This window comes from Anarrhichthys ocellatus, unplaced genomic scaffold (genome assembly GCF_004355925.1).
Source record: "Anarrhichthys ocellatus isolate YVR2014 unplaced genomic scaffold, GSC_Weel_1.0 scaffold4, whole genome shotgun sequence".
Taxonomy (NCBI): Eukaryota; Metazoa; Chordata; class Actinopteri; order Perciformes; family Anarhichadidae; genus Anarrhichthys; species Anarrhichthys ocellatus.
The window spans coordinates 8,633,774-8,647,893 of record NW_022280034.1 but is presented as its reverse complement, the minus strand read 5'-3'; the positions used below and the strand labels follow the sequence as shown (position 1 = coordinate 8,647,893).

General features: G+C 40.9%; 1 protein-coding gene across 4 annotated transcripts in view; it reads right to left on the bottom strand.

Moving 5' to 3' along the window:
- Positions 1 to 14,120, bottom strand: part of plce1 (phospholipase C, epsilon 1) — a 72,087-nt gene that overhangs the window by 8,326 nt on the left and 49,641 nt on the right. For 3 of the 4 annotated variants that reach the window (XM_031843006.1, XM_031843005.1, XM_031843004.1), the window contains 22 exons: positions 13,996 to 14,112; positions 12,191 to 12,319; positions 11,972 to 12,108; positions 11,257 to 11,363; positions 10,814 to 10,938; positions 10,537 to 10,681; positions 10,161 to 10,325; positions 9,683 to 9,797; positions 9,382 to 9,544; positions 9,141 to 9,263; positions 8,395 to 8,531; positions 8,075 to 8,313; positions 7,777 to 7,838; positions 7,532 to 7,697; positions 7,319 to 7,426; positions 6,787 to 6,903; positions 5,784 to 5,942; positions 5,263 to 5,398; positions 5,016 to 5,057; positions 2,525 to 2,643; positions 2,064 to 2,181; positions 402 to 539 (listed from right to left, as the gene is read on the bottom strand). In XM_031843006.1, coding sequence (XP_031698866.1) covers positions 402 to 539; positions 2,064 to 2,181; positions 2,525 to 2,643; positions 5,016 to 5,057; positions 5,263 to 5,398; positions 5,784 to 5,942; positions 6,787 to 6,903; positions 7,319 to 7,426; positions 7,532 to 7,697; positions 7,777 to 7,838; positions 8,075 to 8,313; positions 8,395 to 8,531; positions 9,141 to 9,263; positions 9,382 to 9,544; positions 9,683 to 9,797; positions 10,161 to 10,325; positions 10,537 to 10,681; positions 10,814 to 10,938; positions 11,257 to 11,363; positions 11,972 to 12,108; positions 12,191 to 12,319; positions 13,996 to 14,112 — 2,867 coding nt within the window. The remainder of the gene's footprint in view (positions 1 to 401; positions 540 to 2,063; positions 2,182 to 2,524; positions 2,644 to 5,015; positions 5,058 to 5,262; positions 5,399 to 5,783; positions 5,943 to 6,786; positions 6,904 to 7,318; positions 7,427 to 7,531; positions 7,698 to 7,776; positions 7,839 to 8,074; positions 8,314 to 8,394; positions 8,532 to 9,140; positions 9,264 to 9,381; positions 9,545 to 9,682; positions 9,798 to 10,160; positions 10,326 to 10,536; positions 10,682 to 10,813; positions 10,939 to 11,256; positions 11,364 to 11,971; positions 12,109 to 12,190; positions 12,320 to 13,995; positions 14,113 to 14,120) is intronic. The other variant, XM_031843007.1, reaches the window with a different exon arrangement.

Below are 14,120 nucleotides of genomic sequence, written 5' to 3'. Positions count from 1 at the left end.
AGGACAGAGAGGGAACAGAGAGACGTTCAAAGGCCCTGAAATCCTATTTGCTCAATCAGCCTCAGATGTGGTCCTCGATTGAATACTCACAACAGCTCTGAGAACAAATCAGGATTCAGAAATATTTTAATTAAAATCTGATGACAGTGTAATTTATCCCCATTTATTTCTTCTAACCTATTATAGCATATTTTGTGAGCCTGCTTTGCACTGCAGCAACAGTTCAGCTGCTTGTCCAATCAGATTTTCCACATTTAGTTGCACACATTTTCTAAATATCCTTGAAACACAGCTTATAATTGGAACAAAAATGCATATATATATATATATATATTAATATATCTTCTCTTTCCACATACAGACACTCATCCAAACAGTCACCACCCCTCCACCCCGTGTACCTCTTCCAGGGGTGCGGCTCTGGGTCACGACCTCTCCTGTTGTGATGCAGCGAGCGGGAGCTGTGCCGAATATGGACTTCCTGCTCTTTCCTCGGTCCTTCCCTCTGCCAGAGCCGGCAGGAGACAGCGTGGACAGGCCTGTGTTCCAACACACAAGAGGCAGACGGAGGACACTGGTCAATAATGCAACACAGACAGACTGGAGACACCACACTCATGACATCAGTACCTCTCTATTTGTTTCTAGCCATCCAGAAATCATTTTCTTTAAATGCCGTAACTTTCTATCATAATGAGGAAGTTGGTCTCACTCCAAGTGCATTTGTTTTAAAGAGCTCAGGGGATTAAAGCTAATAGCACTGACTTTAAGCTATGTAATATTGGCAGAGTAGCAGCAAAAATATGTTTGCCTTTAAAAACACGCTTTTTTTGTTCTGTAAAGCAATCTATAAGATAACATCTGAAATCTGTGGGATAACATGGAGAATGGAGCACAGAAGCAGATGGACGCTTCCAATCTTCTTTGCAAAGGTCCCGTTTGTAATGGTAATAAGACGCATGTCATTAAATCAATGCTGCATCAAATGCTGAGTGTGACACATTTAATACTTTTAATCTTGAGCTATTTCTTATGTGGTGTCAAATTTCTGCCTCCTTTCCAAAGAAATATTTGAGATGAAAAATGTACTATGCATTTTCTGAATGTATGAGTGTTTTTGTTTTTTTTAAAGGATTTAAACGTTTGTAGAAAAGTTTTTAGAAGTAGCATGTCCATCTGCAACCTATTGTTCCCTGTCTTCTCTTACTCAGATCTCAGGTCCCTGGAAACAGTAAACAAATAAAATACCAGTGGAAACACAGACACGTTTATAAGGGCAAATGTCATGTTAAGAAAAGAGGAGACAAGCAGAGAAGAGGACACTTAAGGGAGGAAAGAGGAGATAAGAGGTTGACATTTAAGGGACAAAATATTTGAGGTTGCAACGGTTGCATGGAATGAAGATAGATCCAAGTAAAGAGGGAAAAGAAGACGTTTTAAAAAGGGTACAGAAAGCAAAGTCTACCATGCTGAACTGCTGAGAACTGCATGTTAGGCAAAAATAAATTGTGTTAAAATGTTGACACGTTAAAGTTAAAAGTGGATGAAAGAAGGAGGTGACATGTGACCTTGGATCAAATTTAAACCTGGCACACTAACTTTACTCAGCCTCTAAGACATCCCAAAAATATGTCCTTGATGTATAGTATATAACAACTCTGCGGTTTGCCGTGCTGTTTCTGGAGCTGCAATGAAGTAACAATATCTTTCCCATGGGGGAACAAGGCATTCGTCATCTCTGTGGGAGTCCAGTGTGGGAGAGGAATGGAGTGCAACACTGAGATATTAAATGTCTTGCAATGAAAAAAAAATCAAAAACACGGGAAAGGGAAACATGGGAGTAGATCAGAGTGGGACAAGACCGAAAAAAGGAGTTAATGAAAATGGTAGTGTGTGAAAAGTGAAAGAGGAAAGGGTGCAAGAAAGATTGTGACACAGAATATAAATCACATTGAATCCGTGTAAGAGAGAAGGAACACTCAGAAATGTATGTTAAAATGAAAAGCAGGAGAAAGAAAAGGAGTGTGTGTGACAAATAGACTGAATGATGACGTTTTCTCTACCAGGAAACTTCACAGCCTGGCAGTAGATGATGAGGTCGGACAGCTCCTGGGCAATCTGTCGACTCTCCTTCTTGTTCTGAGGGAGGTAGAACTCCTCGCCCAGCTCTATGTCAAACACCTGCAAGTGAAGGTAGACACAGGACATGGACAACACAGTTAACATTTCACTTGAAGAGACAGCGATATACTATTGCAGCACAGACAATAGAGAGTCATTGTTAAGACTTAACCTCCATGCCAGACTGCTGTCCACAATTAATAGTTTTACATCATCAGCATATTCAATCTAAACATGTAGTTTCTTTTTTTTAAACCTCTTTCTGATTCTACCAGTCAAGTAGATCAAACTAAAAACAATTATCGATAAGCATTAGCTTGAATTGAAACAGCCAAAACACCCTCTGGCGTAGTAGCTATTAAATGGGCTTCTTCCTATAGTATTTTAATCTGTAGTTCTCTACCTTTCCTTTGCTCTGCGTGGTGCTTTCAGACTTCTTCATCCTCTTCGGTATTTCATCCACAGATTGCTCTTCTTTGTCTGCTGAGCTCTTCCCCTCTGGCTTGTCATCCAGGATGTTATCTATTAAGGTAATGCGATGAGTTATAGTGCTTCCGAGGTGTTATCAGGCGTGCAGGAGTACTGTGTGTGGAGCAGAGTGGGTCTGACAGAGCACACATCCTCAAGAAATGTTGGGTGAACCATATAGTGTCATAGTGTTCTAAAAACCTGGGTGAAACATACTGCATATCAACACAGAAACACAAACTGTGACAGGTTAAGATACCTGCCAATCAAGCAAGCACACCCCCCCAAACATACCTCTCTTCAAAGCATAACTTCCTGTTGAGGACATATTTCTACCTTCAATCAAAATTGTTTATGTATATTAGTATAGCAGACAACATCCAAGAAAGTTGAGGCAAAAACTGTCCTGACAAAGATCCAGCCTAGATTTAAAATGTATTTGCTAAGCAAAAATTGTGCTTTGGGGTTGGTATCCCAGTTGCTCTTGATATACTTAGCGGGGAAAGCAGGTATCAATACCCCTAGGTACATGCAGACCAGGCTACCAAGCAAAAACACACAAAACCTCCTCCTTGTTGATATTCCAAGCAACAGTCTATCAACTGTAAACAGGAGCAACGGTAGGGAGTTCTTCCCTTTGCTCTCATTCCTCCTACACATTCATCGCAGCCAAAAACACAGAAAGGAACCAATCTGCTTGAAAATGCAGAAGCTTTTTATCACAGGAAACATGTTTAATTCCTGACATTTGGAATCTCATCCTTTAAAAAAGGCTTTGGCAAAGGAGTTGACCCTGAACGTCACCTTTTAGACAGTAGCCAGAGAAGTGAGTTGGGCCAGAATGTGGCTGGAGGGAGCTACCATTAAAATGAGAGATGGTGTCGACTTGGCAGTTTAGTGCTCAAGCGCTTGTATTTACTGGGCCAGCTGATGTTAAGTAGAAGCATGTAGGGTCAAAATGGAGACAGTCCTGGGTGGAGTGGAGTTTATTTAGTCAGGATATCTTGTTAGTTGTCTGATTAATGGTTAATATTTCAGTGAAAAAAAAGGAGTTATCAAAATGAAACCAGTCTATAAGGTTTAGATTAGAGCAATCGTTTTGAGAGGTCTTTGACCGGTAAGTTCTTCGGAGGAATTGGGAGAGTGCTGGGACTGCGACCGGGACAGGGTAGTTTCCCCTGGTCTGTTGTTTAGTGCGGGGGCAGCATAGGGCCTGAGAAACCAGATGGCTTTGTTGTGTTTCCCTGATGAGCCTGCCCAGCTACTGGCGAGGTCACAGACAAATACAGTGCAGAGGGGAAGAAGGAAGGGAAGTTACTGTATGTGTTTTGTGTGAGAAAAAGAAATCATGCTAACAATGACCGAAATGAATAAAAAGGTTTGTTTTTCAAAGCCACATATTATTTTGATGTCATTCATAATACACATCTTTCAAGGACAGTCTTGAAGTAGACTGTGTGGTCACTTCCTGCCCTGATTTTCAAAATAATTCCTGAAGGTTGTGTCAGATATACTGTAGCTTCTTGTCTTAAAGCAGAACGTTAAAAACTTACCGTAAAAAAAAAACAAAACAAAGCAGGCCAAACACAAAGACACACGCAAGCAAACAGCACTTTTTTTTATAATGTTCAGGTTACTCTAAACACTGTGTTCATAGTGACATCATTTTATTTAGAATAAAAGGAACACAGTCATACGAAGATTAGCTGCAGCAAAGTAGCAGTTAAGCATGTTTGTTGCATTATTGCAATTACATAACAGTGATAAAACAAGTGGACATCATAACAAATAAAGCAATAACAAAGTCGGCGAAAAGCCTGCGCTGAAGAGCACTAATGGTTGTCCTTGTTTTATCAGCTACATTGGAGAATGAGGGAGGATGTCTTGAAACAGAGGTTATCATTTCAAGCCCTTGGTGTTAGCAAGTTCATTATCTCAGCAAACCCTCAAACATCCTTTCAGGATATGTTTTACCGTCAAATGGATTTGATTAAATCATTAAGGTATTTACTAGGTTCCAGGTATTATAGAATATGTAATTGTTACAATTTAAACTGCTGCTTACTATGGACAATAGATGGCTACGGTGCAGCAGAACATAACCCGACGTCAACAAAAAGCAGAAAGCTAGCTGTTACGGTGAGGCACAGACAGGAATCAGTCTATAGCAACGACGCAGATCACTAGTGCACGTCTACATACCGTACCAGTGTTTCCTCTGTCCTAATTCTGCGGTGGTTGACAACCACAGCGAGTACAGTTGCAACAATACCACAATTTCCCCTTAAAACTTATAGGGGCACAAAATGAATGTAGCATTTTCAGCAGTAATTTGAATGAATCAGCTAGATCAACAGCTACCACTGCAGGACAAAATAGATTGAAACACTGGTACTTAGAGAGGCGCATCAGACCCGTGCATTTACCTTCCAGGCCATACGAGGCAGTAGAGGCTGTGAGGACATCGGCTAAGTGGAAAACAGGCAAGATAAAATAGGAAAGGAAGGGAGTGAGAATAGAGTACCAACGTAAACTGAGACATAAGTGTTAAAAACAAATGGAGACGGAATAAAAGTGTGAATAGAAACTGATTCAAGTGCAATAAAATAAGAATTTAAGTAGAATTTTTACGTTTTTGTGTTTTTAGAGATTAAACCTTGCAGTTCTCCTTACCATCTGATAGAGACTCGTAGTCGTAGTCGTATTCGTCTTCTTCCTCTTCTTCTTCCTCATTGGTGTGGTTGCCAGGCGAAGTAGCCCCGGGTGACCCATTGCTAGCCTGGGCCTGCATGTGGGCCAGCTGGTGAGCCTGTAAAAGAGTTAAAATACTGTAAAATAATAAAAAAAAACAGAGTGTTGCAAAGTGAAAGTAAGTGCATGTAAAAAAAAATTGGATGGGAGCAGAACTAATATTTTCAAAGATATACCTGTATCAGATATAGGATCGATATCTCCCCATTACCTGTATATATGACCTCTTATCTTCAGAGAATCTATAGTGCGTATATACCGCAGCACGTTATGTAAAGCTAGGTGAAAATGGTGTGATTAGGTGTACATTTAAGCATATTTGCATCTATTATGTATGTGACAGCACTCTAATCACCTGTGCTAAATATTGAATGTACTAATGCTCCCTGCTAAATATAAATGATGTATTTATACGTGTGGGGACAGGATGTCTTTCTTTCGACCTTCTGTTTGAGTATGTCCACCGGCGCCTGGTGTGCTTTGAGCTTCTTGTTCTTGAGGAGGATTCTCCCCCGCAGCTGCAGCGGCGACGGCAGGTGAGGGTCATCGCTGAAGTCACTTTCGAAGAGGAAGCGCGTCACGAGACGTTCCCCGAACACCGTCTAATGGATAAATGTCAAAAAAATGTGATAGACAGACGTCAATAAATGATTGGAACGTAAAAGTCCTTTTTATCAACACAAAATATAAATAAACAAGCCCATGATGACGTAAGATGGCCGGAGGCACAGAGCTGTCTCAAGATGAAAGATTTTTTTCTTTTATCAAGCCACTCAGAAGTCAGTCCCTACGGAGGTTAGGATGCTGGGAAGTTTTATTAGATGAAAGCACGATGATATTCCATGATGTTTCTGTCGTGCCCAGATACCACTAGCCTCGAGTATACAACTTTAAAAACAAAGAAAAGAGGGACAGTTGTAGCCTGATGACCAGAAAAAACAAGCCTCTGGCTGGAAGTTCACCAGTTTGAATGCGCAGAGCAGCCGAGAAAATTTGGGAAAACAAATGAGTGGAGTTGATCAAAGAGTGGTGTCACAAGTGCTACTGAGGGAAACATGCCCACCTGGAGGAGAAATTAGACTACATGAAGGTGTAGGTGCATGTGATTCCCTAAATATAAAGCATGGTATTGCTCAAAGTGGAGCATGTGTTCTTAGAAAAAGTACTTACAAAGTATTATAATGGAACTTTACCAACAAGGATTTCAAGGATACCTTAAAATGATTAAAAAGGTAATACTATGGGATGTCTAATTTGACTGAAAGAGAGTAAATTTGATCTGATTGGTGATATTCTGTTTACACACAAATGACTTTTCTCAACATCAGAAATTAAGAATCAGAAAATCCCAACATCATCAAATTTAACCACATAGACACTGATAAGGACAGTCCTATCTTGTATATTTGTGCAGAGTCTACATTTGAGATACAGCTGCTGTCATACCTTGAAGATTTCAGCCATCGTGCGTTGCTGTGGAAGGGAGCAGTGGTTCTCGATGGACAGGATGACGGGCATGTCCGAATTGACAAATGCGGACCGGCTAACTGCCTCCACCACATCCTGGAGGATCACAGGAGAGATTTCATTCTCAAAGACATCGCTCAAAGTCAAATATGAGACAACGAAAAACAATACTGAGATGAGATTTACTAAAACAGCTCTCACATACGTCCTCAAATAAAAATGTTCGGGCTCTGATTAGTCAAACTATGATTATATCAAATAAAAAGCATTGATATTTCTCTCAAGAGTACCCAGCTGTGAACTGAGCTCAGTTAGAATGTTCTCAAAATTCCCATTTGTTTGGTTTATTGAACTTTTCTCCCTGGAATACGTTTATTAAAATAAATACATCATACAGCAGAACAATTGAGTTTGTTGATATACCTCCGTTGTGGACATTTTTGCCAAAGAGCTATGGAAGCCGTAGTCAATGGGCATCTCTTTTCTGAATTTAACTATTCATATAACTAACCTTGAAGGGTATTTTAGTGGTAAGTGTGTGTCCATGATAAATGACTGGCATGCCGTCATCTCCATCCCAACAGTCCAACTCGACACTCCTACAGCCTTGCAGCAACACCTGGTGAAAAGTGACATCCAACGATCAGACACAAACATGCAAATAGGAGTCATGGGTCCAGAAAAAAATAAAAATACGTTGAAGCAGGCAAAAAGGCTCAGGTACCTGACTGTACAGCTCAACAGAGGACTCTCCTTTGAGCTGGTGTCCAGTCAGATAGGTGTTATGAGAAGACTCAATGTAGTAGTAGGACAGAGGGTACTGCAGCTCCTCCGGGTTCATCTGGGATTCCTCATTACGAGAAGCGAAGTTCTCCTTATCCATCAGGAACCTGATATTGAGAGAGGGCTGGTTAGATTGTGCTCAGTGACATGAGTACATAATGTATTTGGGGTTTTGTTGCCATATACCTTGCAAAGCCTTCAAATGACATCCAACCCATTTGTCTCATGCTTGATGAGGGCTCAAATTTCTGCAAGAGAAAAGCGTAAAACAATTAACTAACATTGATCAGCAGTCACTTTGACTTCCATACGTCTGAGGTTTCCTACATCCTTGTTATATACATTCATCTGGTCATATTCACAAATCTGCATTGGGTAAGTTCTCATCCTTTTCTTAAGGCCTCCATCTCCACCATCTCTCCCTCCAGTTCATCTTAAAAGTCGCTTTCCTTGCATTGGTTCATCAGTTGCTTCCAAACTCTACCTGTATAATGCTGAGAATCTCATCGTAGCTCAGGTGCTCTCTCTGACAGTTGACGAGGAAGTCGTTGAGCTGAGGGATAGCCAATCCCAAGACGCCTAGCGATGCGTTTTCCACTCCTGTCCCATTGGTCACAATGCTGGCTGCTGCAATGGCGTCTGAGATCTGCCTCTGGTTGTCAGACATCTGCTGCCTCGTCCGGATCAACAGGCCAAGATCAGAACCATTTCGGGTTAATAAGTCTGGAGGGGGAAGGAAGAGATTAGGCGAGAGTAATGGAGAAACAACATATGACATATAAATGAATGTTTTAGTTCTTTTACCAAGGTCTGGCTGTAGCCCTGAATCTTTGTCGTCGATGCTGAGGTTGGTGTAGAGAGGAGCCGATTCTGGACTTGAACGGCTGCAGGGGACAGCAAAGGTGTCAAACAGCTCCTTCAGGTCCTTTCGGCTTCGGATACTGTGGAGGAAGCAGCACAGCACACAATTTACTCCCATTTCAGCCACCAACAGTTTCTATACTACAGACACTGATGTGCAGAAGCATTGTGTCAGATCAGCAGACAAAACAGCTTTCCAAAAGCTTGAAAAACTGTTTTCAGCTCCTTACAGCTCCGTGAGTTGAGCAAGTATGGAATATTTTTGAGGAAACTGCTGGGCAGCAGATGAGAGGACACACTACAATCTAAGAAATGTAAGACTGGTATGAGAATAATCCATCGCTTATCAAGGAAAAACATTGTTTCCTTTCATTTGACAGGGAAAAATATTATTGAAGCTAAATATTATACAGACAAGACTACGTGGAAACTATCCTGGGCATGATAACCTGGAGAAGCATTTGTTGAATGTTTTACTGTCTTTAGCTACTGTTGATAAGAACACAACAATTTATATAACAAGAGGGAGTGAGGTGGCAGAAACGAGCAGAACATGTACAATATACATACATCAATGCTTCAGGCCATTAGTGAATGTCAAATGATTATATGTAAGCAGACAAGTGTGCACCTTACTCTGCTGTTACTATTGTGCAGAATCGAGTAGACTAATATTTGATATCCTGTACCTGAATGACTTGAAGAGCTCAACAAACTCGATGAAGCTCATCGTGCTGTCAGAAATCATGAGATTCTGGAAGCCTTTGAAGCAGCCTTTACCTCGGCCGTGCCATGACCTGCTGCTCCATGCACTACAATCCCCAGAGAAAAGTGAAGAAGAAAGAAAAATATATTAACCTCAATGAAGAATGAAAGTGGTAGATATCAGACTGTCAAACCTCAAGTCTTCATATACAGCACGCTACATACCCTGGCTGTGACTTGGCCGTTCCTGAGAGAATCGGAGAGGATTGTGGGCGTGAATGGTTGGACCCTGCCATACTGGAGGAAGAGGAGGACGACGAGGAGGAAGAGGCCAGCAATCCGGGGCTTTTACTGGATGAGAGGGAGAATGGTCCTGGGAAGCTGTCCTCTATGGAGGCAAAGAGGACCGAGCGTTAACAAAAACCATACAGACAATAGAGTGCCGTAGGTTAAGATTGTTTAGTTCTTTAAAATTGGTATTGTTTCGTCATTTTTTTAAAATTCAAATAGCTTCGTAAGATGTCACCTGGATCTTCTTGGTCGATGCTGTCGTACTCCGGTCCATTTCGATATAGTCCCTCCTTACAGCTCCGTGTTTTCCTAGAAACCATCTCGTCATCTGTGGCATCCCCACTGTCTCCCTGTGTTGAATGCGTAAACATACGTGTTGTGTTAAAAACAACGAACAATTCAGTATCAAAAATGTACAAGTCCGTCGCTGTAATAAGAAGAATAATGTAGATCAAGACTGAACTGTGAAATGGACCAGAGTCTTTCAATATATGTAGTGTACTGAGCAGTTGTATTATTAGAGGAAACAGCACGAAACAGGGAGCTCTATAAAGGCTCTTAACATGACAAACCAGTGGTATAATGGTTGGAATTCATTCAGAAGATTGGCCTGAGGTATCCTGAAAGTGAACCTGTAAAACACTGAAGTTCTGCCTGCTCACTCACTGTTGATAAGAGTCTCAGATTAATTTAATGTGATTCAACGTACTGACCCTGACAAGGACCTTCTTCTTCTTCTTGGTCTTCTCATTGATGCTCAGAGGGCTGTTTTTCTGGGCAGCAGGTTTCTCCATTCCGCCTGTGCCCATGTTCCACCTCCGCCCACCGAACAGCTCAATTGCATGAGCTAGTGTAGGGCCTTCGTACCGGCCATCCTCCTAACAGAGATGAAAATACAGACACAGACAGAAAGTAAGCAAACGCACAGGTTAAAACAGGCAAGGTTGAGCTGTCAAAGAACCAAAGTTTGCACACCATCCTTTGTGTGCTGCACACTGTACATTGTATGACCATAGGTAATGAAACTTACTCAAAATGACACACTAATGGCAGTATTTTCAAGGAAACACGATCCAGTTCAGAGTTTACCTGATACAAGCTGACATACTGCTTCCTAAGCCACTGCAACCGTTGGTCAGGAAACTTCTTTAATTTTCTGGATGCGTTCACCAACTCTGACAGGCCTTTATGAAGCATCTGTGCCGTGTGGTTGGGGGCCACAAAGTGCAGGAGTCTAAGTGGCAGTAGTTAGGAGAGTAAATGAAATGTTAAGTAAACAAGCAAAGTGTTTTTAAAGATGTACAAGTGTAGCAATGCACCAGTGTTCAGAAGGTGGATTTCAAAAGCAGGGTCACAAGGCACTTACCTGTTGTCTGTGGTACTGAGACCATAGAGGAGGCTGAGGCCATTTTCCTCCACCGTCATCTGGCTCAGCTTGTTTTGCAAACATACAGCATGGACGTCTACTCCCTCATGACCCAGGAACACTGCCTGCACATTCAAATAAACATTAATATCATGAGTGCAATCTAACTCGTGACTGTCAAATGCTATTCAAATGCAGAACTCATTACTAACCCTACAAGATCAATCAATATTCTTCCAATGCAAGTTTGACAAATTTGAGTAATACATGAACATATTTGAAATAATGGTACCAATGTTAATTTCAAGAAACAGCTTAAGACAAAATGTTTTACTTGTTTTAAGGTATACAATTACAATGTCTATACTAGAATAAGGCTAAATGTGAAGATGTATACGGTGTAAATACCAGATAAATAAAGCTTTTTATCGTTTTCAACACACCTTCACCACTCCCAGGTCCAAAAGGCCCTCTGCTAGTCCTGCCACTACAGCCTGTCCTAATCCCAGTGGTTGATCTGTGGGTGAAGCCCATCCGCTCTGAGGCTTACCTGCCATAAAACACACATCAACACATTTACGATATGTTTGCAATACAGTAAAAGCATAGGAAATTGAGCATCTTGTACAACATTTACAACCAGTTTAAATTGGATGTGCTACAAAACCTACTTACCTTGGATAAACACAGGAAATATGTTAAATCATGGATGCATTTTTTCCCTTTGTTTAAAGAGTAATACTGAGAGAAGAAATGGGGCTCATCTCCCTGAGATATACACACTTATCCTAAATTGTACTGATGATAAGGCAGCTCATTTTATGTTCTTTTTAACACATTTGCCTAAACAAATGTAAATAATCTTTAAGAACAATGGTTAACTGTCTCACAGCAGGAAATTAAACATATTGCAAAAATACAACAAAACCCTGAATAATACAAACCCCAGAAAACAAGATTGTAAGTCAAACCGACACGTTTTTTAAGCACTTTTGTTTACATTCCCTAAATACTGTTGACCAGTAAACTAACATGTTTTTTTCTTTTTTACTTATCTGAACAAAAAAATGATAACATGAATCATTGCAAAAAGATGTAAATGGAATTTGAATTTATACAGATTTTTCTTTTAATGACAGAGACTCTGTCATAGTTTACCCCAGGTGAGTGTTGTGTTGTCAGGTTGTAGTCTCAGCAGACAGCGAGCTGTGAGGTGGCTGTCCTGGTCGTAGTGGATGACTGTAGCCCCCTGCAGCAGAAACTGGTGAACGTCTGGTTGCAGTGAAAACACGTACCTAGTAAAGGAAAATACAGAAAAATTGTGGCGTGTCTGTTGAGCTTTCTATGCGTGTTTGAGGGTGAGTGTGTGCTTCTTACCAGGGAATGAGCTCCGTGCCATGGCTGAAAGCTCTGTGCGTCTCTTCAGTCCCATGAAACTCCACCTCTTTCACCACCGGCTCAGACGACAAGTCGCCCTCGGAGTCCGACAAGTCCCCCACCATGAATCTGAAGATGGTACAAGTTGGGTCACAAGAGCAGAGATTCAGCGTGAAATAAGGGAGAAAAAATTACAAAACAAAATTGAATATCTGAATTTCTACGTTTTAGTTTACTGACTTTGATGAGATATGTAAATCCTATTTATTTGTTTTCAACTACTGTAGAAATTAGGTGAAGCAGTTATTTAAAAAATGCACAGAGGTCCAGTCAAAAGTAAGAAATGACCTGCATCAAAATACAAAAATGTACTCTGTACTTTAATGCATCGGTAAAACAAGCAAAAGCATCATGCATTTGTCATTGCACATTCCTTTACTACTGAACAAGCTTCCACGCAAACTTAAACCCTGTTGACGTTAGGTGGTAGTAATGAAACTCCCGACACTCTTATAACCACTTACAAGACACGGTTTGATTCTGACGATGTCCTAAATGAATGGGAACTAGAATGGGAGAAGGGGACACAGAAGGAGGAGAGGAAGTGTGAGACGAAGAATGAGCGGACAGAGATGTTTCTAATCAAGTTCTCAAGTGGAAAGAAAAATAGCAAAAGGAGGATAAAAGAGGGAAGATCAGGACACAGAATTCCTAAACCTCTTTGAGTAAGAAAGATAATAATGATCTGCATCCCACTCCAGTACAGAAGAATGAACACTATACCCCTAGCCAAGATGAAATAAGTGTTGTTATCCTGAGCTCGAACTTGAAATAATAACTCGGAGTCAGAGAAAACTGTCAAAAAAACTGAGAACATCATCCAGGTTCCCTTAATACAAACACCACAGGCCGAGATTGAACTGAAATGTTTTCTAACAACATTGTATGTTAGTGTCCAAATTCCAGCTCGAGTCATTAGCTGCCTGCCAGCAGTGCGCTGACAAGTACCAGAGCTCTGTTCCTTCCTGTTCTGACAGGAAACTAACCTGTTATCTTTTATCTCTGTGTGACAAAGGAGTTTATGTGAAATCACAGCATCTTAATAACAACCTGCAAATGTGTTCCTTCGCAAACCCATTATCTCGTGACGGTGTTTATGAAAGACAATTGTGAAAGAAAATAGAATGACTGTGATGCAGAGAACATATATTCCTCTTGAATATACATTCGAACATTATGAAGCAGTTGTCTGCTGTGGTTGCCACAAACAAAATGTCCACAAAAGCCTTTTCAGAAACTTCAAACTCTGTGTTTTCCATCTGGGGAGCACTTTACATAACAGCTTCATAACAAGATGGTAACAGTAGGGTAAGAGTTTGATACACACCACCTTACAGGAAAAAAAAATTACATTAAAACAAGAAGCCAGAAAAAAAAAAAAGAAATACAGTTAAACACCAGTAGACAAAAAGTCAAAACAAATGCAGTGTGCAATCAACTAATACACAATGTGCCAACGTCTTGATGGACTGTGTCAAATGCAATGTGCCATTTGATACTGCACTGTATGTCTCATAATAAGCTTGGTCACAACTTGCACAACACCCCCACAGATCATCCTTCAGCTGAATGGGTTCAAGACCTTGTTACAGAAAACATTCACCCTTCTAAGCCATTCTGTGTGCTATGCTAAAGCTGTGTGGCACCTCATGCCGCACACTGAAATAACTCGTCTTTGGGGTTTTGTACAAAAGAAAAATCCAAGTTGTCATGTAAAACAAGTAGGGAAAAAAAGGGGTACTGACTGATTGCGGCAGCGGTCCCTAAGGGAGTTATTTCTGGACGTAGGGGATGGGCCAGTAGAAGAGGGACTGGTGGCGGCCTCATCAGGATCCTCTGCCTCCAAACTACGATTACAAGATCTGAGGAG